Source organism: Lontra canadensis, unplaced genomic scaffold, assembly GCF_010015895.1.
Source record: "Lontra canadensis isolate GAN:19392208 unplaced genomic scaffold, GSC_riverotter_1.0 scaffold34, whole genome shotgun sequence".
NCBI classification, from domain to species: Eukaryota; Metazoa; Chordata; class Mammalia; order Carnivora; family Mustelidae; genus Lontra; species Lontra canadensis.
The window spans coordinates 1590749-1604616 of NW_022631028.1; the positions used below are offsets into that span (position 1 = coordinate 1590749).

Genomic DNA, 13868 nt, shown 5'->3' on the forward strand with positions numbered 1-13868 from the left:
CAATTTCTTCGCTTCCTCACCTCCCCCCACCCCCCACAGTTAGGCTTTATTTTTTTGATAGCAGCTATCCTAATGGGCATGAGGCATGGAGAGCTTTTGGGTGGTCACATCTCAGGGGGAGGGGAGCTACTGGCATCTGGTGGGTAGGGAGGTCAATGATGTTGCTGACCTAAACATCCTACCAGGCATGGGCCCGTTCTCTGCCAGAATGAACTGGCCTGAAACGACCATAGCACTGAAGCTCAAAAATCCCAATTTCATCGGGTTCATCCTTCATAGTAAATCTCATCCCCCGACACGTGTAGCCTCTGTCTTCCTTGTTGAGATGCTCAAAGGCAACAATTTCAAGAAATCCAGAAAGGGAGGGAGGACTGAGAAGATTGGCAACATTTCTTTTATTCAAATTTTATTGGAAGTTTACAAATGTATTACAGACATCAGTAAAACATATCCATTTTACAGGGCACGGATCTCAAGCAAAGTGTTCACAACAGTCTCTGGCAGAGCCCACACCAAAGGCCCGTTGCAGACCTTCTTTACAAAAAGCTTGACACTCGACAAACAACACAGAGTCTGGCCTGCCTCACCTTCTCAGACCCTCTGAGGTTTTGTTTATGCACTTGGAGTTAAAGCACGAGATGGGCAAAGCAATCCTGTGCAGGAAAGAATGTGTTTAGGAGAGGGAAAACTGTCAAAGTCCTTATTTCCTAAGGAAAATGAAGGACTTGTAGACCTTAGAATGTTAAGTCAGGGCCCATCGTAGAACCAAAATGCTTTAGGGAAACACGGGAGTATTAACCAGAGGCTGGAGAACAGACCTTACTAGTGGGTAACTCTCTCCAAAAAATCTTAAAAAGGTGGGTCAGTGACCTATTGAACACGGATGGCCAAATGCCCAGTAGGGTGAAGGGATGTCTCTGAAAACTGCCAGGATAGAACAATTCTTTTTTCTATCCTTCAGATTCATCATATCTCAATCACCAGAAATGTTTTCCTACACGATGTGACTTTGCTCCCTCCTTTTTAAATTCCCCTTGGGGAAAGCTAGCTTTGTCAGCAGGAAGTAAGCTTATAAAAGAGTATCGCTCCCAACAGTGAGTCATGGTTTATGGCAGTCTTGTGTTGACTGGGCTACTGTTATGAGAAAATGGAAAAGGAATCCAATCCTTTCTTGGTCCTAACCTTGACAACTGCTTCCAAGTGGCCAGACAAGACAAGCCCCAGTGTCTGCTGATGGCCCCAAGGGACCCAGCACTGGAGGCGAGGCAAAGCTGGCTTCATTTCTACTTCCCTTGTGCTTTGAGAGATGTACCTCAAAAGGCGGCAATCTGAAGCCGCCTTCAAAATCAGGAGGTTTTGCTGAGTCCTACAGCTGGAAGGCTGTCCGTAGAGCCCATTTCAAAGCCTTGAAGGTGCTAAACGGTTGCTAACAGCAACTCTTCTGGCATGAAATAGATAACTGGTTTCATTTCCCACTCTCCTCTGGTCATAGATAGATCCTCTGTCTTAGGCATTAGCATCTGGTTTCTGTTAGACAGAAACACACAAAGAGCACTTCTCCTTGGAATTTAAATATTTGTGTTATTTCTGGTTAGAAGGTGGGATTAGACGAAGAATAAGATGGCCTCTTATCTGACCTCTGCAAAACGATGAACAGAAGGCTGCTTGTAATAATTGGCCAAGAACATGGGAATGCAGAAGGAGGCCCAAGGGATTTGTCTTTGTTTTGCTTTAAGAAGTCAGCCTCCACTTTTAGCATCCACAAAGGAATTGGGGGCTCTCACAGTCATTTACGAATGATGCTTCCTACAAGGTTGGTGTGCCATTTGGGGCCAACGGCAAATGATGGAAAGACAGATAAAAATCAGTTCCCAAATGAGATTTGTTATCAAATGACCTCAGTTCTAACCCACTGATCCTGGGTGCTTGGAGCGTCACAAAGATTTCTGAGACTGCATCCACGCTCCCTGGGAGAGTGTGGTGAGATTCACTGGCTTTACCAGCCGCGCTGCAGGAATGGGAGAGCGTGTGCTATGTCTGTGTCATCGTTGGCCGCACCTGAACTCAGCGATGGTGAGGGGGACCCAAGAAGTGGAAAACCACCGCAGGAGAAGGAAATACAGTTTGCTGCAGTGCAAAAGCATCCTACAGAATGGGGAGAGAGAAAGAGCAAGAGCTGTCTTGTGGTCCCCTCCTGGAAAGACAAAACTGCTTGTTCACTGGGCTGGCTGAGGACAGAAGGGAAGGACTAGTGATGAGAAGGTGAATGTAGAAAGAACCAACAACCAACAACAATCCAACAACTCTACCTGCCTTGAACCTGCGCAGGACCTGGGAGCATGGTACTGCTTTCCCTCACCTCATTCACCTTCACGGAACTATAGGACAGAAGGAAGGGTACCTAAACGCCACCCTCCATGCCACCAGGCTGCTAAAAAATCTTTCACAGTATCGAGGGTCATATGTATTGGCAGGGGCATTCAGGAAACCGTCAATGGCTACTTCTTCCTGGAAAAGAGCCCGTTCTGTTGCCACTGAGTTGAGCAGCGATAAGAAACGACCTGAAAACCAAAGTGGTCATTTTCACCAAAAGCCAAGAGGACCTATATGAAGAGAGGTAGAAAAAGCAAACCCAAGGTATTAGAGATGAGAGGGAACTAGGAAAAATTACTTTTCTGGAACGGTCTATCAAAGATGCAAGGAGATCTAGGAAGAGGTGAGTGTAAGCCCCACTCACAGGCAAAACTTGACGAGGAAGAGCTCATGGTTATGACAGAGGGATAAGTTGAGGATCCCAAGTTCTTGCCTCCAAAGAGAACACATTGAGTTTTCAGGAACGGAGTTCTGTGATGTTAGGTGTAAGTCATCACGAACAGGTAGGATTCCTACGACCATGACATCTTGCTCTCTCCGGGGCATTCACTTGGAGGTCCCATCACCTTTGTGATGATTTAACCAGCCTCGTGGGCATCGTCTGAAAGGCGCCTGGCTGCGTGTGGGGTGGGGAGAAGCCGCAATGGAACACACGGAAGTGACCTTGGTTAGAAACAGTGTGACCCTGAGGCTTCCATCTCAGTATATTTCATGCTCTGGCCAGTTGAGCTGCCGGACGCCCCCTGGGCAGCTAGCTCTGAAATCGCTTAGTCCTCCCACCCCCTTCATGGGATGTGGCTACGGGTCGATTTCAGGCCACCCTCTTCTTCCTGCGGAGGGTGCCTCAAGCCTCATGGGGGGAAAGTAAGGGGGTACTTCTGGAGAGGATGGATTTAGAAAGCAGCTTTTACCAGGAGAATTTCTTTCATTGGATTCCAGGCCACAGAGGACAGACATGATTTTCAGCTGTTTGCTATGTTAAGCGATCTACTTTTGTCTCTCTTTTCTTTTTCCAAAATGCCTTTTCATTCTCATCAATCAAGGAACTCCAAACTCCAAATTGGACTCGCCCGATTTCTACCAGAAACCTGCCACTTCAGTAGCATGGTGTTGCACATTGTTTCTTAATCAGTTTTGCCAAGCAGTTTACAAACTTACTATACAAACGTAATAGAGTTAATTCTCCGGAGGCTTGGATAAGTAATGAAGCATTTAGATATGAAGATAGCATGCGGAAAACAGCCACAACCAACATTTGCATTGCTTTTTTTTTTTTTAAATCAGTGACAATGACAAATGTCATATTAATACCTGAAAAGCAAATTATTTTAATACATCCTGAATGGAGTGCCATTTCCACGTCCTTTACAGCCTTCTTTTCCCCAGACCCATTTGGGATGGTGTCTGAAAAGCCACATCTCACATTCTCTCCATAAAAAAAATACTAGAAAATATTAACTACTATACTGAAAAGAGACCACGCTCACCTCACCACGGCAGATGGCCACTGAGTTACACCGTGTACTACATCAACAGTACATCTTACTAAAGGAGGGTCCTCCGATGGATTATTTCAACTGCTACAATCCATTCAAGGGAGGAGGAGAATGGAAGAGAAAGCAAGGGCTTCATTGTGAACTGAAGCAAGGTAGGAAGTTTTATTTTACTATAAACAACACAACCGTTAAATGTCTTCTTCAAGCAAACTCACTTTTGAGCCCAATTTCTGTCTGACCAACAGTCCCCAAAGTTCAACACGGAAATCCCCCTTTGAACAGCATCTGCTCTTCAAAGCCATCACCCTGAAATCTCCCAAGCTGCTCCCTTTCCTGGGTTACCCAGACACTCTGGTTACGGGGCGTGTTAAACTGGATTCTTTCTGCAAGCACTGGGTGGGGGGGGGGTGGTTATTCAAGGTAGCGGTCACCTCCCACTCTACTTCATTTCCCGAAGCTCTTCTTTACTCTGACCTTCCTTCATATGCCCCTTCAGTCTCTACCCTTGACCTGCTTTCTGCTTTCGAATTCCCTTGTTCCTTCTCCACGCATGACGTACGATCTAGAACACCCCGTCCTTCCCAGAGCCCCGCAGGACCTTCTACATGTCTATTGCTTAAGTTCATTTGCACTGAGGACAACCGGTTGTCAGGCTAAGGCAGCTGTTCTGTCTGCCTTGGTAAAGGAAAGCAGATAATATAATCCAGGAAACATGAGCACCAGAAAATAATGCCACATTCAAAACAACGTCATGCTGACATCACACGACGGGTACCACTCACAGTCACTTTCATTTTCCCCAAGGGACAGATCAACAGCAAGCAACTTCAATGTTCCCAGCAGGGACGGCGTTGCTCACGGGAGTTTACGGACACTGGTTGGTTTCTCTAATTGGCAAAAGTTACGTTTGCAATTAAAAAAAAAAAAATTACTATCACTTTGTAGAGAAGAAATTCTACCAAGGGCGGGAGCAGACTTAAGGATGTCTCCTTAAGGTATAATGGAGCATAAAATACTTTGGGTGATAATGGTTAATTTTTTTTTTCAGCCACAAAACGTCAAATTGAATAAACTCCTTTGAAAAAGGTCTCACTGACATGTAACAAATTTGTATAAAAAAAAAAAAAAAAAAAAAAAGGTGGTCCTGGACCGCCTCTGAATGTACTACTCAAAGACAACGCTGGGCGTGCATGCAAATTTCCACTGAGTCCTACGATATAGAAATTCCTTTGATATTACAAAATACAAAAATATTTTATCAGAACTCTCATTTACATTGCATTTACAATGGACATGTAAATAACTTAGTCTTGGGTCCTGGCTAATAAACAAATTACTTACTGGAAAAAGGGTCCTAAAAGTAAGAGAACCAGAGAGGATATAAGCGAGCGGGAAACAGTTTGCCATCTTGCGAAAGGCGACTCAACACAGACTGACGGGAAGGAGGGGACCAACCCTGGCCTCCAGAGTCTATAGCGTTTCCAAAGTGAAATGTGCAAATAATAGTCAACATGCCGAGAACTGGGACTACCTATTGAGTCAGTCTATAACCTTGCCTCCACCACGGCCAGCATTTCCCTCTTCTCCTCTAGCCACCACCCCGAAAGCGCTTTACAATGGAAAACAGTGCAAGTTTCTGAATGTACATTCTTAGCTCCCATCTTCCCCCATTCCCTGACCCCAAGCCTATTAGGAAATGATGCAGTTTTTGCTCTTTTGTCTTTTCCTGCTGTGCAACTGTCCCCTGCCCCCTAATGTGGAAGACTTGGGGAGCCCATAGGAGCTGTATTTGTGCAACAGCTCATCGCTCGTGACGTATCGCAGGCGGGCGGGCTGGGGGATGGGTTCTCCTAGGAAATAGCCCTCGTTGTCGGACTCCGAAGAGGAGGAGCAGGTAGAACACCAATCGTACTCGGCGAAGTAGGGTCCCCAGCGCTCCCCGAAGGCATTCTGCAGAGCCAGGTCTGACACCGTTCTCGGGCACTGGCCGTACAGGTCCCTTCGGGACCCTTGGCCCAGGCTCTCCTGGAAGCTCCGCTGGCGCATGAACTGGTCGTAGTCCTCCCTGGCTCGGAGCGGGGGCCTTTCTTTTAACCGAGAGATGGCCTCGCGTTCGCTGGCCAGGTGCAGGGCGTTGTCCGAGCGAGAGCGCCGGGAACGCCTGGAGCGGTGAGGTCGGAAGCGGCGACCATCGTCGCGGGAGGTACTTCTCCTCCGCGTGCGTTCGCTCATGGGCTGGATCCTCATGCCCTCCTGCCCTGGCAGCTTGCTGCTGGCCATCCCCCCATCAAAATCAAAGCTCTGATGCAGCCTGCCGTGGGACTGCAGGTCTCTGTACCCAATGGGGTTGCCGAGCTGATGGAGGTTTCCCTCCATCTCCTGGTACTGCTGGGCAGAGAGCAGGCTGCGAACCGACTCTGCGCTCCGGAACTGCATGGACGAGTTAAGCGTGCCCATGTTGCTCAGCTTCTCGGAGACATTCATTCCAGAGTCTTTGCTGAGGTCAGGCATGGAAAACCGGGAGAGGTGCTCCTGGCGCTTGGCCCCACCATCTGCGGACAGGCCTGGGGGTAGAGAGGGAAGAGAGGACCACGGAGGTTAATATAAATGTGCAGTCTTGCTCATCGGAATCACCGTCTGTCCGGGATCGCTGCATACAGTTGCGCAGTTGTACACTGCACAAAGGTGCTCTCAGAATGTTTGGGAGAGCTTTCTCCCCACTCCACAGGGGGGTGGTGCCCACCGAGAGAGGACACCTGGTTAAAATGCATCTGCACAGGTATATGTTACTAGTTACTAATTCCTCCAAAGGCTCACTAAAGTCACTAGGAGCCCACTGTGCATCTCATGCATGCTTCTTCTGTTTAGAATTTCACTTTACAAAGTGCTTCAATTACCTCTTTGATCTAAGGCTGCACTGTAAGTACATGGCACAGATATTCTGGACATGGAAGGTTTCAGTGACACAGGCTGGGCCATGCCCAAACAGTTCCTATCAACACTGAGCCTCGCATCTAATCTCCTGAAACCAGAGCAACTCACTTTCCTGTTAGCCTCCAGCAGCTTCCCCCTGCACCTGCCGTCCCTGAGCTCCACAGCTCAGATGTCTGGAACACTAAGTGGCTCCCTGGGTGTATACTGAGGGACATTTACTCTCTCAGGCTCTTTAGTGAATGACTGCTCCAGGGTTTTAAACTGGCCCTGAACAGCCAGAAGATGTGAGTGGGACTCTGGGATACTCCTTCTCCCCTGGGGGAGGCACTTTTTAAAACACCATGACCAGTGGGTATCTCTCTAGCAATGGGCCTGCAGTCCCTAAAGGCTATCAATGGCACCACTTAAATGAAAACCATTTTGCAAGTAGCAGGGGATTCTTGACCTGAGTAGCTTCCATGCTGCCCGCCCTAAAGCAGCACTCTCAAAAGAGAAGCTTAAGAATGGCCCCAGTGGTAAAAGCTCAGCATTTTCACTCATTACCTGTTGGAAGATGAGCCATTTTGCCATTGCTGGTTGCAGAAAACATGCCTTTGGATTACAATGGCCCAGTATGACCCAGGCTACTGATTCTTCTTCCCCAGCTGCTGGGGGCCAACAACTTCCAACCCCCGGACAAAACTAGTGTTATGAACACTTTGAAAAACTACTTAGCAGTATCTGTTTATGCTAAATACACACACACACACACACACACACACACACACACACTATCAATGAGTTGCTTGGAACAATTTGTGTCCTTTTGGGTGTGTGCGTGTGTGGACTTATGGATTATTTCTGTTGGGTGTACAATCAGAGTGGAGATGCTACAATTTTTCATTGTTACTCTTGATTATACACCAAACAGAAATTAGTTTATAGGTCCCAAAAATGTGCAAGGCTATTCCGAGAAGCTTTCTTTAGAGTAGCTTAGAACTATAAATAACTCAGATGTCAATTAACAGGAAAAAGGATCAGTAAAATGTATTTTATACCAATCCCCCTTAAAAGGAATGAGGAGTCTGGAGAGATGGCCGATTCCGGGACAGGAGGAGGGAAGGTAAGGTAGGAGCATAGAACATCTCACTACGCCAGAAAGGAAGGAAGTATTACATATGAAAAAATGAGGGGTTCTCTCTCGCCAAAGCTGAGCAACGTGAGCATCAAAACATTAAAACAGTAATGATTTATAAACCATTGAAAAAGGAGGAAATAAGTCCATAAACGCCCCAATAAATAAATGGGGAAGACTGGGCTCTTGTACACAGGACAATGTTGAGCAGAGAGGGGGTGCTGGATTTGGAAGACCACCATTTTGTAACCACTGTACATAAAGATTGATTCACAACAAGAGTCAAATTATGCTCAAGTCAGGGGGTAAAATTTGATGGGGGAGCAGGATATTTGCATGGTGTTAAGTATTTCTCCATATTAGTTTGTAAGGAAATATTTAATAACTACACAACAGAGAAATCAGATAGCACTTTGACCGGGAGATCAAACTTAACATCATTGATGAGGCAGAACTGGACACTGTGTGCCTCCCAACGTAGGTCCTAAGAAGGACACACTGTCACCCACACACTGTTCTAGTCAGGAACATTTCCCGAGCGGATTCTGAAGGAAACATTAGATAAGCGCCCAAATGAGGAAAATTCTATTAAGAAAAAAAAAAAAGGGATTATATCCTTAAAACTTTTTTTTTTTCCCAGTACCATAAAAGTCTGAGGGAATGTTCTATGCCGAAGAACACAAAGGAATCATGGCAACTGTGTAGAACATCTGATCCCTCTGGAACCTGTTCTTTGGTGAGAATGTTAGAGAGCATAGCTGTGGAACGACTGATTTCAGTTAGTCTGAAATTATTGCCAAATAAAAAGTTTCTTAAAACGAGCAGTGTATGCATATACAATGGTTTGGTTTTCCATGCTCAGGGACGTTCCTGGGGGTTGGGAGGGGGGTGGGTGGTGTACGCTGTTGGCATCTAATGGACAGAGGCCAGAGAGACGTTGTTGAGCACCTCACGGTGGACAAACTGGGCAGTCCCCACAACAGAAAATTATCCAGCCCGGGAGGACCAGTCATGCCACAGCTGAGAAACCATCATACGGCGGAATTCCACACGACGACGAGAATGAACAATGATACACAGTAACAGGGATGAATGTCACAGAAAATGCTGGCAGACATAAAAGAGTACATGTTGTGTGATCCCATCTGTATGGAGTTCAAGAGCTGAGGTTGTGTTTGGTGGCAGAGATCAAGGCAGTGGGAAGGGACATAAAGGGAAACTTCGAGGGTGCTGGAGATGTTCTATATCCAGATCTGGGTGATGGTTATAAAAGGATACACACGGAAAAATTTCTTGAGGTGCAATTTAATATTTTGTTTGCTTTATCTTATATATAAGTCAGACCTCAATAACAAGGCAGAAAAATAAAGCAGAGCCACATTTAAATGCTGGATATGCCTGCAGAGAAACCATTCTGCCAACCATGGTACTTTCATATAGATTTTTTAATTCCATTACTGGGGTAACTGTCAGGGCAGGAGGGGATGAGTTCTTTAACTCCCCCTTTCTCTGCTGCTTATCTCTGACACACACATCATAAAAGCTGATTTACAACAGCCTAATCACTTCCAGAACCTCCCCAACCTGAGGGCGGAGGGGACGGGTCGGCAAGCAAGGATGATGAATGAGTTGTCGGGGCAGACGAACTCCATCCAGTAGGGAAGGAAAAAATTCTTCAAAATCACAGGGAAAAGCAAAAGCTGTACAGGTGGGCTCAGTGATCTCTGCTGGGCTTTCTCCTCCAGCTCTGGAGTGGAATCAGCGTTGGCATCAACAAGCGAGCAAACACTGTAAATTCCCACACGAGCTGTTTTCCTGACCCTGTCTTTTAGATGCCCCAAAGCCTGTCATTTCTGAGGACATCACGTTATGTGAACAGATTCTTATTTCGATGAGGAGGTTAACATAAAGAAGGGCAGTTTCAGTCCCACTGGGAGGTGATCTTGCTGATTCGTGTTGTGATCTCAGGATAACCCTAACCATCTCAACCCTCCCCTACACAGGAAAATGCTCTGTCAAGAGCAGGAGGGGTCCTGGTGCTCAACCCACAGCCTACTGTTAATCTCACTTATCCCAAACACAGGCTACTCCCTCGGGGACATGGGGCTGGGATTGCAAATGCTACCTGCTCACTGCAGACATTATTAATACATTAATTTACTTAGGAATAAACCTTCTGATTGATTAACTCAGATTTGTCTCCAGGGTCCTCTTGCTCGTAGAACATGAACAGAATGGCCAATGTGGCCCACCGATGGGCAACAATCATGCATTTGCCGCTAAACAGGTGTCTCTGTGGTTAATTTCATTCTTGGCAAAGTCCAGAGTCCTGACGCAGATCTAAAGACCCCGAAGGGCCTCCAAGATCACCCACCAAATGCTCTTTCCAGTTTACACGGATTCAGCAATACATTTCACCACCAGCCAGCTCATTCCAGCCCTCCTTGGAAAGCCCTCCCCTCTGCATTGCTGACTTCTCTTCATCATTAATGTCACCTCTTCCGAGATACCTGCCCTGATCGCTCTTTCTCAAGTAGCAAGCTGTCCCCCACAACAACCAGTTGCTTTGTAGCCTTGACTTCTAAGGTCCCCACCCTGACTTGTTTTCTTAAGTTCATATGTTTGCAGTTGAATGGATGTCCCCTGGGAGCAAGGATCATGTTCCCTGCTCACCAGACTACCCCAGAACCAGGAGTGCTCCACTGGTGCTCAGTAAATATTTGTGCAGTCAAGGTCAATGAAGCCTCACACTGCCACAGCTAGGAAAAAAGCAGCTACCCTCTGACCTGGAGTGGGCCAGGACTTAAGGAACAACCAATTGTAATTCAGACGGTGGTTGCCAACCGGGGGAACAGAAACACATGGTCACACCTGTCAATCTCATTGTCTCTGGTGCTTCTTTAGGCGCCCTATCATCTGGGGCCTCTCCAATTTTAAAGCTGAGGAACGGGTGGTTTATAATTAGCTCCTCGATCTGCACAAAGTGTTTGGGCTTATTAATCACAGTTCTGGAGATATGTCTAAATTAGCAGCTTCCAAGCCCCCGAGATGATCACAGATCACACCTCAACTTGGGAAACCGTCCCTCCCTCCCTGCGAGCCAAACTGGAGAGCCACCTCTGGGGCTGGGTGACTGGGGGCAATCTTTGAACCTCTAGAGACACATCTCTAAAATGGGTATAACAACAGTATCTGAGTTTGGAAGTTGTAGTGCCACTAGATGAGGACAAATGTACTTTCCCTTGTTAAGCCTTATCACAGCTGCAGGAATTTTGTGTTGTCTCTAGGGCACCTTTAACTCCTGGGGTAGTCTAGAACTTCCAAGAGGGCAAGAATGGACTCCTGTTAGCCAGCTCTCAACTGGCCGCCTGGTACTGCGGTACTCTACATGCAGGAAGAAAGCAGGAAGCAAGACCGCAAACTGCCAACGAAAGGAAGCGTGCCCCAAGAGTTTTGTACCCAGCCAACTGTAAAGGCAAACAAATGCTTGAAGGTATAGATCCTATGAATGAAAGAATCTGAGAAAGACGACCCCCCCCAACCCCCCACCCAGGCCAGAGAAATGGCAATGTTCACTGAAGATGTGCCACTGTTAAAATAATTTGCGCCTCCAAACTGCACCTGGGACTACTTCTCTACGCGGAGGAAATTCACGTCTTTACTCCATTTATCTGTGTGCAGCCCGAGTCTCCGTATCCAATCACCGGCTACTGACAGAGTCCAACCAAATGCGGCTCTCCCAGGTCACTCTCTCCTGCTGCAACAGACACACATTACTTCCCTTGCTGCCCAAGCCGGGATGTGTGCACATGTGTGCCCGCAAGCGAGGTGAGGTGGGGGAGGCGGAGACCGCCCACTCAATTCCCCTTTGGAGCCTGTAGAGTCTGACCCCACAGGTGACACTGGCATGATCACAGGGCCCCAACACATGCTGGAAAACCTGCCTGCAGAATCCCAATCGACTTCATGAGCCATGGAGGCAAAGTCATTCCTTCTCCAGGGGAACTCTGTTTTCTTACTAGGCGGAGAGGGTCTTTTCCTCCCCAAATAATGCAGAATCTGTGAGCCATGCTCCATGGGGACTGTGAAGCTAGTGGCTTCCATTTATCCTTAGCCCAGCGATCGTTGTGGCCCAGAGCAAATGCCCAGGGGCTGCAGGCTTCTGTTAGCACTGCAGGCCTTGCCCCAACAAGGAGAGGGCTTCGTGGAATGTCGCCTGTGCTCCTCTGTGGTTAAACAGTCAGGACAAAGCTACAGCCGGGCTTCTGTAAGCAACGCCAGCGTGTCAGAATGTGCAATAAACCCGCACTGCCAATGGAAGGTCTCAGAGAAGCTGGGGACAGCAAGAAAAATCAATACCCTCAAAGGATGCCCTGGGTGTGATGGAAGAAAGGCAATTTTTGCGGTGTTCCCTCCCTCTCTTTATTCTGAGACCAGAAGGTATATGTGTGCTCAAGTCCAGAGAGAAGACAATGCAGACTTCAAGGTAACGCAGCCCTTTCGCTGCATCTTTCTGTTCCTTAGTTATTGCCCTTCCTAGTCCTATCCCTCCCCTCCAAAGAAACTGGCACAGAAGGACAGAGTTGTGTTTCTGCCAAACTAAACAGTGCATCCCCATTTTACATTTCTGTAAAAAGAAAGAGGAACTGCTCACCTTAGCCTTCCAGACATTTACGACTCACAATGATGATTTAGTTCGCTCGCAGTAGGGTTTTCCCTTTCTGACTTTTTTTTCCTCCCCCTGAAGCAGAGACATGAATAGGAATTGTTTGGAAGAGGGGTCTGCAAAGTAGAGCCCCTGGTCCAAATTCAGATCACTACTTGCTTTTGTCAATAAAGTTTTATTGGAACAGGACTACCCCCATACGGTCTAGAGCTGCTCTCCCACTACAATGGCGGGAATGAGCAGTCATGTCAGAGACCATAGGACCTACGAAGCCTGAAATATTTATTATCTGGTCCTTTCTAGAAACCGTCAACCTCTGGTTTAGAGCCTGGAAGCGCCGGGAAGCTGTACCAAGCTTAAGCAACCCCAAAGTCGTGAGCTCTCACCGTTTAAGTATCTCAGAGCTTGCGAAAATATGTCTTTGAGGGACAGGCTGATTCAAGTGTGTGTGTATGTGTGTGTGGTGGGGGAGGGGTAGTTTGATCAGGTCCCTTGGGATCCTTTTTCCAACTAAGTCCATTGATTTCATCAACACTCAGAATTTCAAATTGGCAACAGCTGGAGAGAAGCTGTCATCTGGGCAGTGGGGTTTAACCAACACCACATGTTTCTCAGTGACAAGGCACGGAATGTTCGAACAGGGCAGGACAGGGAAGGGTGGGGGTTGGGGCTGGAAAGAGAGGGAGAGGGGAGAGGCTATGGGAGGAATTATGGGTACACTCAAAATTCCTCACTACTAAGAGTGTGACCTGTGGCCAGTGGCCAAGGCGTCGTACTCAGACTTGCGGAATCCCGACCTGCCTTTGCACTGGAGCCTCTCTGGTGATTCATATCCCTTGAGGGTGAGAGGAGTGGTGACAGTTTCAGGGCCAGAGTGGTGACAGTTTCAGGACCAATCTTCTTAGCAACTAAAGGGGCTTCGACTCCAGGAAACCCCACACCCTCAGACATGGATTCAGGGTCTCTCAGCTTTGGTACTATTAGCGTCTTGGGCAGGATAATTTTTGTTTTTTCCTGTATGGGGGCTGTTGTGTGCTTCGCAGGATGGTTAGCACCACTCCTGGGCTCTGCTCACTAGACGCCAGCAGCACACCCCTCCAGGTGTGACAATGCACAGTATCTCCGGACACCGCCAAATGTCCTGTGGGAATAGAACGGCCCCAGCTGAGGACTCCTATCCAGACAGACCCAGTCCTGGGGGAGCCGCAGACCACAGCCTCAGAAGGACTCTGCTCCTGATCTCACAGCAAAGCTGGGTAAACCCTGCTTCACCCCACCATGCACA

The 13868-nt window shown here is 47.5% G+C and overlaps 1 protein-coding gene and 1 long non-coding RNA gene across 5 annotated transcripts in view; one reads left to right on the forward strand and one right to left on the reverse strand.

Annotated features, from left to right (window-relative positions):
• Window positions 1-372: 372 nt before the first annotated feature.
• The window catches only part of PRICKLE2 (prickle planar cell polarity protein 2), a 319612-nt gene continuing 306116 nt past the window's right edge, over window positions 373-13868 (reverse strand). For all 4 annotated transcript variants that reach the window (XM_032867319.1, XM_032867321.1, XM_032867320.1 and 1 more), the window contains one exon: window positions 373-6433. In XM_032867319.1, coding sequence (XP_032723210.1) covers window positions 5559-6433 — 875 coding nt within the window. In that variant the 3' untranslated portion in view covers window positions 373-5558. The remainder of the gene's footprint in view (window positions 6434-13868) is intronic.
• LOC116873522 lies at window positions 5743-8585 on the forward strand. The gene is made up of 3 exons (XR_004383834.1): window positions 5743-5831; window positions 7857-7905; window positions 8558-8585. It is a non-coding gene; the product is annotated as an uncharacterized LOC116873522 (long non-coding RNA).